Source organism: Martes martes (genome assembly GCF_963455335.1).
Source record: "Martes martes genome assembly, chromosome: 2".
In the NCBI taxonomy this organism is placed as follows: domain Eukaryota; kingdom Metazoa; phylum Chordata; class Mammalia; order Carnivora; family Mustelidae; genus Martes; species Martes martes.
Window position 1 is genome coordinate 139883912 of NC_137889.1, and position 13148 is coordinate 139897059.

Below are 13148 nucleotides of genomic sequence, written 5' to 3' on the forward strand. Positions count from 1 at the left end.
CTAAGTGTTCAAGATTAAAATGACTAAGGAGAGGTAAAACCAGTTTCTAAACCCGGGTCTGGCCAATTCCATAGCCCTTGACCTTTAGGCTGTGCTGTTTCCATGGATCTTCTCTCCAGAGACATTGTTCAGCCTAATTGCAGAAATGTGTTGGGACCTAGCTTGGGGCTTCTTCAGGTTATACCACCTGAGGAGTGGGAAGCAGAGTTGTGTTGTGCAGGAGTGCTCCTGTCCTTCCATGTGGTTCACTGTCCACTTCTCTCCTCTACCAGGGCATCTGGCACATGGTCTACCTCCTTGGCAGCTAGGGCTGTGTCCTACACTTCCACATTCTAGGTTCCCAGTGCAGAGCCCAGCACTTGAACACATCTGAGCAAGTGTTCACTTATCCAACACTGGGTGGAAACCTCTTGACTTAAAATGAAGGAAGGTAGTGGTTTTTGCCTCTGTATCTTAAAGCGGCACTCAGGATGGCCCGCTACTTAAATCAGTGTTGGCCAGAGAATATAGCCGGAACTTTGGTCTTGGCAGAAGGAGGTAGGGAGGGTGCCAGGGGCTGATAGTCTGTATACAGTCTGTATGAACAGAATCTGGAAGTTGCCTGGTGCCCACTAGTCTTTAGTTGAAGCTCCAGGCTCCCTTGCAGGCGTGGACAAAGGGAACCTGAAACTAGTTCAGGTTGGAATATTTAATCATCATCAAGGTTGGGATATTTAGTTTAAATTTACAGTTGAGGAATTTTATTTACAGTTTTCACATGTAAGAGGGGAAATGGCTACAGTTTCCTTAAAATTGTTAAAATAATGAAGATTTTTAAGGGTTTAAAAAAAGTGCTTTAAGGGGCACCTGGTTGGCTCAGTGGGTTGGGCCTCTGCCTTCGGCTCGGGTCGTGATCTCGGGGTCCTGGGTTTGAGCCCTGCATTGGGCTCTCTGCTCAGCGGGGAGCCTGCTTCCCTCCTCCTCTCTCTGCCTACCTCTGCCTAATTGTGGTCTCTGTCTGTCAAATAAATAAATAAAATCTTTTTTTTAAAAAAAAAGTGCTTTAAGTGCTCAGGAGCTGTTTAGCTGTTGCTAATGTAATTATGACAGTGAATTATTTATTTATTTTTAAAAAAGATTTTATTTATTTGACAGAATGAGAGAGGGAGAGGGAGAGAGAGCACACACAAGCAGGGGGAGTGGCAGGGAGAGGGAGGGGGAGAAGTAGGCTCCCCGCTGAGCAGGGAGCCTGATGTGGGACTCGATCTCAGGACCCTGGGATCATGACCTGAGCTGAAGGCAAGACGCTTCACTGACTGAGCCACCCGGGCGCCCCACCACAGTGAATTTTTTGAAAGATCAATTTAGTGAGCTGGGCTGATGCAATGGATTTTTGAAGTGCCCATGGTTGTGGGGGACCTCACTCTTTCATAGGGGAGGAGCCCGGTGCAAGTGATTCCTAGCTCTGCTGCTTGCTTTTGTGAAAACTTGCGCAAGATACCTGAATTTTGACTCTCCATCTTCAGAGTGGGGGTGATACCACTCATCTTCATGGGGGTGCCATGTGGCATAGATGGCACAGAACGTAAAGCCGGGATGCTGTGGAGGAATCAGCATAACGTGGCCACTCTGTGCCAGCCCTTCCCAGCATGCACGCTGAACTTTTTAACAATTACTGAGATTTCAGAGCTGCTGTTCTTGGTTTACAGATGAGGAAACTGAAGCCCAGACAAGTTCAGCAACTTGCCTACGTATGTAGAACTCTTAGGGGAAAGCTCAGGAGTTCACACTCACAAGGAGGCCAGGAGTCAAGCCAACTCTGCTTGTCTCACTGGAGGGCAGAACTGAGAGGGGTGTGTGGTGGCAGTGGCCCTGGTCAGGTCTCCAGCCTCCTAAGTGAAATGTGTTCTGAGGTGGAGAAACTGAGGCTTAGAGTCCCAGGACTCAAATCACAAATGGAGCCGAGACTTGCTGCCAAGCCCTCCTGATGTCCTTGCTGCTCTGGGTCCTCCCATGTTGGGTGATGCACGTGCTCCAGAGAACTGACAGATGTGTGGCTGGGGAGCGGGTGGGGGTGTGTGTGTCAGAATATGGATTCAATACATGAAAATTCTTCTTTGACCAGGTGAATAAAGTACTGTTAAAGACCATCAGCTAGGCCAAAGAAGTAGATTTACGTAGGGCTCTCCATCGTAATGTTGAGTACCTACTGTGTGTGCCAGGCACTATGCTGATTCTTTAGTTAGGGCAAGGGACAATTTTACTGAAGTAATAGCAGGGGAAGCATGCTCCTTTTTTTTTTTTTTTAATTTTATTTATTTATTTGAGAGAAAGCATGAGCAGGAAGGAGGGGGAGAAGCAGACTCCTCACTGCATAGGGAGCCCCATGTAGGGCTCGATCCCAGGACCTTGGGATCATGACCCGAGCCGAATGCAGATCGGATTAACCAACTGAGCCCCCCCCCCCCACGCTTTTTAAGATGTTATTTATTTATTTATTTGAGGAAAGAGACCAAGAGCATGAGTTGAGAGGAAGGGGCAAAGGGAGAGGGAGAAGAAGGCTCCCTGCTGAGCAGGGAGCCCAATGTGGGGCTCCATTCCAGAACACTGAGATCATGACCTGAGCTGAAGGCAGATGCTTAATCAATTGAGCCACCCAGGTCCCCCGCAAGCATGCTCCTTTTTCCAGTGTGTGTGTGTGTGTGTGTGTGTATTTTAAACCTCTAGCCTGATTAATCTTTGGATAAAAGGCTGGATTTAGGGGTACTCATTGGATGTGGTAGTATGTCTTTTGTTGTTCATTTTCAGATTGCACCTAAGAAAGAGTCCTGTCCAAATACTGGCAGAGACAAAGACCACCTATTGAAATATAATGTCGGTGATTTGGTGTGGTCCAAAGTGTCCGGTTACCCCTGGTGGCCATGCATGGTTTCTGCTGATCCACTCCTTCACAACTATACCAAACTTAAAGGTATTGTGTTTTTGGACTATTTTTTCATCTTTCTCATTCTGTACTTAATCTTTCTAATATCCAAATTGTTTTTCTTACTCTTACATAGCCCTACTATGGTTCTTTGTTTTTTTCTATTTAAAAAAATTGTGTTAAAATACACATAACATAAACTCTACCATCTTGACCATTTTTTAAAAATTTATTTATTTATTTATTTATTTGTTAGAGAGCGAGCGAGCGGTAGGCAGAGGCAGAGGGAGAAGCAGTCTCCCTGTGGGACTCGATCCCAGGACGCTGGGATCATGACCTGAGCCGAAGGCAGCCGCTTAACTAACTGAGCCACCCAGGCGTCCCAATCTTGACCATTTTTAAGTGCACAGCTCAGTGGTACTAAACATGTTCACATTGTTGAATGGCTGTCACCACCATCCATCCCAGGACTCACTCACCTTGTGAATCTGAACCTCAGTGTCCATTCAGTAATAATTCCCTATTCCTGCTCCTCCCAGCACCTGACACCCACTGTTCTATTGTCTGTCTACTTTTTGTAGTTTGGTTTGCAATTCCCTAAGGATTAGTGTTGCTGAGCATCTTTACTTGTGCTTATTGGCCATTTGTGTGTCTCTGAAGAAATGTCTATTCTAGGCCTTTGCTCATATGTGAATCAGATTTTGGTTTTTTTGTTAAATTTACAGTGGTTCATTTTGCAACTTTAAAGTTAATAATTGGTTCAGATGTAACACATTGCCATTTGTTTTTATATCCAACTTGGATATGTACTTTATGTGATTGAATTAATATTAATAGAGGAGTGGTCTTGGCCTTATATTGCTTTTTAGGTTTTATGATAATTTATTACTGTTTAGGTAAACAGTGATTGCTTATTTCAGCGTGATTTTCAGAAATTGTATTTTATATTAAGTTTGAGTTATAAAAAAATGTCCCAGTTTATTTTTTAGGCCTGTGGGAAGAAGGAAAAAACTAGAAATGATCTTCTTTGGCATCATGAAACTTGGGAATATAAATTGGTCCATGGAACAACTGAAGAACACATTAAGAATATAATATGTTATTGATACAGATTAGAGCAGATGCAAACCTAAATATTAATTGGAGAGCTCATAAAACAAAAGCTCGTGTGTTTTTAGAGGAAAAAATGAGTTCAGGTGGTTTAAGATTCTTCTAGAAATTTCTTGCAGAATAAAGTTTGAATTTAGTTTGAGGAAGGTAATAAATTGGTGAGCACAGTGTTGGAGTTGAGCCAGGGTAGTGCCTAACTGACCTGTGCACCCTACAGAACTGTGGTGACTAGACCTTCAGACTGGGCCTGGCGGGCTTCCCGGCTTCTTAGTACTGCTGATCACTCAGCCTTCTATGGCATCTTAGTGGTACGGGAGTGCATGTCCCCTCCTGTTCTTGGCTGGAGGTCTGAGCTCTCACAGGAGCAGCATTGCTGCTCTCACTACAGGTTGGGGTGCTCTTGGCTTGCTGTGTTGAAGCATATGGCTGCTGGAGATGGGGTGTGGGGGTGCCCACCTGGCAAACAGACTTGAGAGGAGGTGGGTTCAGGACGAAGAGGACCACGTTCGAGTCCTGAATGCCTCTGAGTCCCGCCCAGCCTTCTGCCTCGGGGTCGTTGGACTCTGCCTCGAGGCTCAGGAAAGCACAGGACTTGTGGCTAGAAGAGCCTTTGGGTTGGCTTCAGCTCTGACTCCATGGAGCCCTTTGGGCTCCTCAGCTTGCCAGAATTGGGGAGTCCCTCCCACGAGGCTTCAGGGACCCCAGGATGCATCCCAGAGGCATCTAGACTTGGTAGAGTATGAAAAAAGTTACCAGTTGAGACCGGCTGGGCAGGCACACAGGTGTGCACCAGAGGTGTTGCTGGTTCCTTCCCAGCTCTGTAAAACCACACAGCAAAGCAAAGTGGAAGTCACGGGGGGTCGGTTGGGGGTGGCGGAGGGTTTATGACCACATGCCACTGGTCTGCCTAGCACATTGCAAGCAATTTTGAATGTGTAGGGATTTTGACTTTGTTTATATGACGCTCCTGGTATCTCAGACCTATGTGATTGAAGGGGTCTTTTGAATGTCTCTTGGTTCCAGCTCCTGGGATTAATTAATTTTAATTTCTTTTTTTTTTAATTTTAATTTCATTACATCTTTCTCTTGCTTTAGAGCAAAATAATTCCTGTAGTCTATAGCAGCCTGTCCGAATGACGTGCACACACAGCACCATTTTTATTCTGTCTCACTTCCTCCTCCTTTATTCTCCAGCCCTTACTCTTGCTTACAATGTTGGAGCAGAGCATTATGCTCCCAGTGGAGGAATGGGCTCTGGAGTCAGCCTGCCAGGGTCTAGCACAGTTGGTTGGTCTAGTCATGAACTGCTTAACTTTCTTAAGCCCCAATTTCCCTATATCTGAAAAAGGAGGGTAATGATAATAACACTTGTTTGGAAAAGGTCTTTCTGTGGTAAGTAGTGAGCATTCAGATGTTAGCACACGTTACTGTCCTTTTCTTTTTTTACTTTTAAAACCTGAATTTTTATTGTATCTGTCCCTTTTCCCCTGGTCGCCTCTAGGGTTCTTTCCTGAAAGCATTCCAGTTTGACCATTTATTTCCTCTGCAGGATCCTCGTGTTGGGTCATTTAATTTAGCTAATTTTGTACCCATTTTTAGTGTCTTTATATCATCAGACATGCCCCGGCTTTCCCAGCAGTCCTAAGGGTTCATACTTGAGTTCTATCTTATTGCTTGTTTGTTTGCTTTGTGAAAGATTTTATTTATTGTTTGCTTGTTTGTTGTTTATTTAAAAACCTTCCAAGCCCATGCTTCAAAGCCTCACCCCTAGATGTGTCAGCAGGGATCTTCTAAGGTTCCTGCCCAACTCAGCACCCAGACACATGAGGGAAACACTGTCTCATCATCAGGGCTCTTGCTTAGACTTCCCCAGCAATCTTCAGTATTTTCCCTGTGCCTTTTTTTTTTTTTTCACTCTGGGTTGAAAAGGGTGTTTGCATTGCATTTAGCTGTCTGCTGTCTTGTCTTTTTAGGGTCCTCCAGTCTAGACCAGCACTCCTTGCCCCCAGCACTCATTGCTCTCATCTCTTGTGATCAGACTCTGGTCCATAAGACCAGCCAGGAGTACCATGTAGGTGTTCACTGAATACCTCCCTTCTTGCAGTATGTTTCTCTAGGAGTTGTTTGGGGATGCAGAGGAGGGAGTACCTGGTAATCACAAGCAAATCAACTTCAGAGGACTGGTAGTGTGCATTTGAAAAGTAGTTCAGAAGGAAGGGAACCACGATGAGCATACTCCAGCTGACAGGAGATTCCGGCGACCTTCTAAAAGAAAAGGGGTCAGAGGACACTGAGAATGGGGGGGAGAAGGGGTACAGAAGGACACATGTCTTGGTTGAATTTCATCAGGAGCTCTTGGTGTCGGCTGTCCCACTTCCCAGTAGGTGGTGGCCAACAAATCTCCAATGGAAAATACAGACCTTTTTTATTATTAGTGAGTAATCTGTGGCTATGTTTGGAGATTAGTTTCTTAGTTTCCCCTGCCAGTCTTTCCTCATGATTTTAGCACTCCTTTACAGTCTTTTGGCTTATAAAATTCTAAGTGTCCATTTTTATCATCTTTTCGTATTTAACTGGCATTTTTCTGTGAAAATGAGCTTCCTTTAAAAAATTTGGTTATATAGTGGGGAGCCTGGGTGGCTCAGTCGTTAGGCGTTTGCCTTCAGCTCAGGTCATGATCTCAGGGTCCTGGGATTGAGCCCCGCCTGCTTCCCCCTCTCTCTCTGCCTGCCTCTCTGCCTACTTGTGATCTCTGTCTGTCAAATAAATAAATAAATAAATCTTAAAAAAAAAAAAACCCAACAAAACAAAACAAAAATTTAGTTATATAGTATAGTTCTTAGTCTTTTTTTTTTTTTTTAAGGATTTTATATATTTGATTGTGAGAGGGAACACAAGCAGGGGGAGTGGGAGAGGGAGAAGCAGCCTTCCCACTGAGCAAGGAACCCGACGCAGGGCTCCATCCCAGGACCCTGGGATCATGACTGGAGCTGGAGGCAGGTGCCTAATGACTGAGCCATCCACGCACCCCAGTCCTTAATCTTCAAAAAAATTTTTTTAAAATTTGATTTAATTAACGTATAGTGTATTATTAGTTTCAAAGGTAGAATTTAGTGATTCATCAGTTGCATATAACACCCAGTGCTCATTACATCAAGTGCCTTTCTTAATGCCCATCACGCAGTTACCCCATTTCCCTGTCCTTTCTTTTTTTTTTTTTTTTTAAGTTTTCATTTATTTATGAGAGAAGAGAGCATGAGTGGGGTGAGGAGCAGAGGGAGAAGCCGACTCCCCACTGAGCAGGGAGCCCGATGCAGGACTCCATCCCAGGACCCTGGGATCATGACCTGAGCTGAAGGAAGATGCGTAACCAACTGAACCACCCAAGCTTCCCAGTCCTTACTCTTTCTAATGCTCAAATTGTCCCAAATTTAATGAGCAGGAGTCCCACTAAGTCCCTTTCAGCAGTGTCCTTTTGACATGTCTCAGTCAGCCTTTGACCACTTCTTACATGTGGCCCAGTAAGATGCTCATTTTATACTTTGTTTGCCCTTGTCATGGAATCAGCGAGTTTCTTAGAGAAAACTTGGGTCTTTTTAGAAGACAGTGATGTGTAGAAGCCCAGATCTGGGCACCAGTTGTGTTCAGCGCTGTGGGAGACAGAGATTTCACAGGGATGTGTGAGGTAGCACTCCAGACAGCATTGAGACCTGGCTCCAAGTGGAGCTCTGGGTCCGTTTATGATTCCTGAGCACTTGGCAGGCAGCAACTCCATGGTGGGAGTGACATGGTGAGTAATGGGTGTACTTTGGGGGTTTAGACGTCCTTGTTGGGGAAGGACTAAGGACCTGAAGAAGGGGTGGCTTCTGGCATGGAGCTGGCTGAGCTTGCGGGTCTTGTGAAGCAGGTATCTCCCTCATCCTACCCCGTATCTCCACCCCCAATTTTATTTCCTTTATTTTTGTGTATGTGTACTTTTCCCCCCACTTATCATGCTTGGATTTATAGATATGCTTGAATTTAGATCTTAGTAATGCATTCAGATTTTAAGAATTGAAGTATAATATACATGCAGAAGAGAATACAGCTCATAAGCTGCAACTCAATCCAGGCTCTTTTGAGAAATTTCCTTTGAAAAGCTAAGTTAATAAAAGTTTTAGTAGCGTTTTTGTGATATATAGCAGCATAACTTGTCTACTGTTTATAAGGGCATCCAGGTGGATGAGCAGCTTTGAGGCCTGACTCTTTAAGTTGGAAATAGAAGATAAATATATGTTTTAGATATTATACTGTGAGAACGGAATTCTTTTGGACCTGGGAGCTTTGTGATCTTCTTGACACGTCTGTTCTCTTAAGATAACTGGGGTCAGGAGTCAAGTAATTATCTGTTGTGGAAAATTTTGTTGTCACTTTTTCTGTTACGGAAGGGAACCCTCATTGGTTTATTTCTAATTCCGGCATTTTCTAAAAATACTATAGGTTATCTGGCTTTCTCATATCTTGGGTTATTTAATAGTATTATATCACTGATTTTTTTCTTTTTTGCTTGTTCTCTCAGTTACTAAGAGAGGTGTGTTAAAATCATCCACTGTGATAGTGAATGTACGTTTTTTTTCTTTGCAATTTTGTCAGTTTCTGCTTTACCTATTTTGGTGCTCCAGTGCCCCCCAGGGACTAAACCAGGAAATTCAGGCATGGTGATGCTTGTCCTTTATTTCCTGTAGAACTTTGTGCTGTCATGTCCTTGTGATTTGGTCCCTGTGCTCTATTCTTGCCTCTGTGGACCTTGTCTGCATTTTTTATGGCTTCTCTTCCTCCCTAAGCTTCAGCTCCAAAGAAGCCTTGTCTCTTTGTGGAATCCATTTTGCATGCATGGGTGACTGCTGTTAACTCAAAGGATTCTGGAGAGACTCTGGCTCAGTCTGGCCCAGAGGGTCCAGGACCACCTTAAGTCCCCTGGGCCATGATGGGGAGGAAAGGATTGTAATGCAAAATTAGGTACCTGGGCTATTGGTGGTTCTCTTAGCAGGAATTGTAAGTAGGTAGAGTCGATGACAGTTGTTTTCATACCAACCACGATTGATGAACATCAGAAATCGCAGGAAGAAATAATTACTAATAAGTGGTGGGACAACTGGTTAATTATGTGGTAAAATAAAACAGTGAGATATTCACCTCTCAACTTGAACCAAAGAAATTCATATGGATTAAAGAAACCCATAAAAATAGGGGAAAATTAGGTTATATTGTTACCAAATGTCTAGGCAGGAAAGAACTTCAAGACTAAGTACATTTCTTTTACAAACCTGGGATCAGACTATAGTATTCTTCTCTGCTTTTTTTCACCTGATCTGTAAGGAGCATTTTTCTGTGTAGTTAACTATTTATAAAAAGTAATGTAAGTTCATATTATTTCATCATATGCACTATAACAGATTTTCTGCATTACGCAAATGCTGTGACACATGTCTGTAGTCCTTTTCATGACCAAGGAAAGTTCTTTCAAAGTATTAAAGTAATGGAAGGAGTCATAAATCCCTTAACATATTTTTGAATCTCACCTATTATAAAATCAAAGAAGTATACACACTTATAAACAGACCAAATTCTACTGAGAGGCTAGTTATGAAAAATAGTTCACTCTCCTCCTTAGAGCTTATTATTTTTAACTCTTCTAACATTTTCTCCTAGTTTTAAATACTGTCTTTTGATATATCATTTAGATATTTTCTGTTGATTCTCTTTTATGGAAAATGAAGACTGATCTCTTCAATCATTCATTTCTTTTCTTTCCATTCTCTGCATATAATTAACTCAGTGTCCTTTGGTGTTTTTTGTTTGTGTGTTTTAATTTTTAGCCTATTGGCCACTACAGGGGGCAAATTAACTCACTGTTTTTATTACATCAAACATAAATGTTTACATAATTTTGACTATGTAAATATCATTCAGTGCAAAGCAAATTGTGTTCTGTAATTGCATTTTCTTTTTTGTACAACTTTTTGTTTTTCTTGGAGTTAATTATTGCCTTTCTTTCTTTCTTTCTTTTTCTTTAATAGGCTCTTTACCCAATGTGGGGCTTGAACCCACAACCCCGAGATCAAGCATTACATACTCCACTGATGAGCCAGGCAGGCACCCCTGCTTTTTTTTTTTTTTTTTTTTTTTTTAAAGATTTTATTTATTTGCCGGAGAGAGAGAGAGAGAGAACACACAAGCAGGCAGAGAGGCAGGCAGAGGCAGTGAGAGAAGCAGGCTCCCTGCCGAGCAAGGAGCCCGATGCGGGACTCGATCCCAGGACGCTGGGATCACGACCTGAGCCGAAGGCAGCGGCTTAACCAACTGAGCCACCCAGGCGTCCCTTTTTTTTTTTTTTTTTTTTAATCATATACTTTGCTATATAAGGCTATATAGCCTTATTTTTTATTTTTTTGTTTTTCAAATATTCATTTCTCTGTCCCTGAAACTCATCCTATTATACAGTTTCTCCTGTTGGGGGAGAAAGTGAAAACCTGTTTGATTGCTGTTTTCCTTTTCTGCTCCTTGGATCTCACCTTTTTGTTTTTTTTTTTAAAGATTATTTATTTATTTATTTATTTATTTAGAGTGGTGGTGTGTGTGTGCACGAGCAGGGGGAGTGGGGGGGGGAGGGAGAGAGAGAATCTCAAGCAGACCCTGCTGAGCCACTGAGTCCAGAGCACAGAGCTCACTGTGGAGCTTGATCCTAGGACCCCAAGATCATGATCTAAGCTGCAATCAGGAATCAAACACTTAACCAACTGAGCCACCCAGGCACCCCTTGGATCTCATCTTTAACCCTCTTTCCTTGTTGTTCAGATTTTCTTTTGGTATGGAAGAGTTCTTTTATCTTTTCTTTCCCTCCACCTCCTAGAATCTTCCCTTTTCCTGTTTCAATCTGTATTGCTGGCACTCTTAACCTTTTGCATAGTAGTAATCTCAGACCTTTTTAAAGATGCATTCCTGAGTTACATGCATTGTTTTCTGTGGCTTCCCATTGTGCTCACTGTTGGTCAGTTTCCTTTTTTGCTGGAGTGTAATTTTTAAGTTCTAAGAAAGTGTGTATGAGAGATAAATTTGATTCCCTGTCATTCGGAGGATGCTATTTCTGTGTTTTCACACTTGGCTGATGGTTTGGCTTAATGTAGAATTTTATGTTGAAAGTAATTCTTTTCAGGATTTTGAAGGTATTACATCATTTCTTTCTAGCATCCAGGGTTGCTCTTGAAGTACCTTGTTATGCTACTTTTCATTCCATTAACGTGGAAGCTGCCATTGTCCCCTCCCCCAACACCTTAAATGTCAGAAAGATGTGCATTGGTATGGGTATTGGATGAGGCACTTAGGATTGTTTTAGTTCTGAGACATGGTCTTGTGTTAATTCTTAGACAGTGTTCTCTCTTTCTGTCTCTAGAACAGTTTGGGTATGGTACTTCCTGGTTTGATCCTATAGGTTTCTTATGGGAGTAGATGTTTTTCACCTTATATTTCTTCTTTCTGGAAGATTTCTTAACTGACCTTCCAAGATTTCTTGTTTTTGTTTTTTGTTTGTTTCTTTCAAGATTTCAAGGTGGTTTTTTTTTTTTTTTTCATAATTGTATTTTAAAGTTTCCAATAGCTCTTTTTTTTTGTTCTCTTTTCATAGCAAACTAGAGTTTTTCTTTGTCAGGTATCATCTCTTCCTGGTGTTTTGTGTGTGTGGCCTTGCAGAGACTGCTTATTTCTGTGTATCTTGGACTTGTTTATGCTGGGGGCTTCCCTGGGTCCTGGGGGGTCCTTGATGCTAAATTTGTGTTTGAGAGGGTATCACTCAGAGGTCCTGCAACCTGTATGTGGAGAGACTGTTAGCTTATTTTAGAGGGTCCAGCTGGCTATTGGCCACTTAGTTGGGAGGATCTCCAAAACAACTCAATGGAGAGGTTTTTCCTCTGGGGTGTGTTTGTTCTTTAGGAAGTGTTCTTGGATTTCTTGTGACCAGCATTCTCTATGAAGCAGCAGGGGCTGATAGTTCTCCTATGGAGATCCCACATTCTCCCTCCACTTGACACGAAGATGTGACCTCTTATTTTTTTTAAGTTCAATGTGGGACTTGAACTCACAATCCTGAGATCAAGACTTGAGGTGAGATCAAGAGTTGGATGCTTAACTGACTGAGCCACCCAGGCATACCGAAATCTGACCTATTAACCAGCTTGCTTGTTTTCAACCTCATTCTTCCTCAGCCGAGGGTGGCACCTCCTCTCTTGGATTTTGGGGTCAAGTGTCTCTTTCCTCACCCACCTCCTTTCTGGCTGCACTGTAGGATGTGGCTTCCTCCTTTATTCTAAGAGGAGCAGCAGTGGACATCCGAGGGGTTACCCTGTGGCCTCATGGGTGTCCTCAGAGATCCTTGGTGCCCTAATTCCCCCTATAGGCATTGTGAGTGAGTAGCCAGCCCAAGGTTGCCCAACTGTAGGTGGTGGGGTTGGTATTTGAATTCAGGCTGTCTGACACCAGTCTGTATCCCTTCATTGCTGCATAGGCCCCTCTCTGTTGAATGGCCCTTTTGTTCATGTCGTCTCTTGGCCTTCTTTATTTGGTAATCTTTTTAAGTGGATCTTAGAAGGGAAATGTCCACTTTATTTCCTAGTTTAATTTGAATCTTATCTGAGTCCCTCATAAATGCTTTTCCTTTCTCTTTGACATGGAGTATGGTGGGGATAAAAAGAGTAGGACTTTTTTAGAGGTTAACAGACTCAAACAGCACCAAATAAAATGACCTCAAAGCAGCTTCCAACTTCCTATCAGTAATTATTAATAGACTTGCCTAATTTCATCCAAAATTCTAACTTTCAAGTTCTAACATTTTATTTTAAAAACTAGGTCAGAAAAAGAGTGCACGCCAGTATCACGTACAGTTCTTTGGTGATGCCCCAGAAAGAGCTTGGATATTTGAGAAGAGCCTTGTAGCTTTTGAAGGAGAAGGACAGTTTGAAAAATTATGCCAGGAAAGTGCCAAGCAGGCACCCACGAAAGCTGAGAAAATTAAGGTGATAGATGTTCCTTAAGTACAATTTGAGACCAAAACTTTAATTTATATTCTTATTTATTTTGAAATTGTGGTGGCTTGATTTATTAT

At 42.6% G+C, this 13148-nt stretch overlaps 1 protein-coding gene across 1 annotated transcript in view; it reads left to right on the forward strand.

The window, feature by feature from the left end:
• Positions 1-13148, forward strand: part of NSD2 (nuclear receptor binding SET domain protein 2) — an 81715-nt gene that overhangs the window by 21567 nt on the left and 47000 nt on the right. Inside the window, exons 3-4 of the mRNA XM_080831216.1 lie at positions 2788-2950; positions 12893-13059. Coding sequence (XP_080687342.1) covers positions 2788-2950; positions 12893-13059 — 330 coding nt within the window. The remainder of the gene's footprint in view (positions 1-2787; positions 2951-12892; positions 13060-13148) is intronic.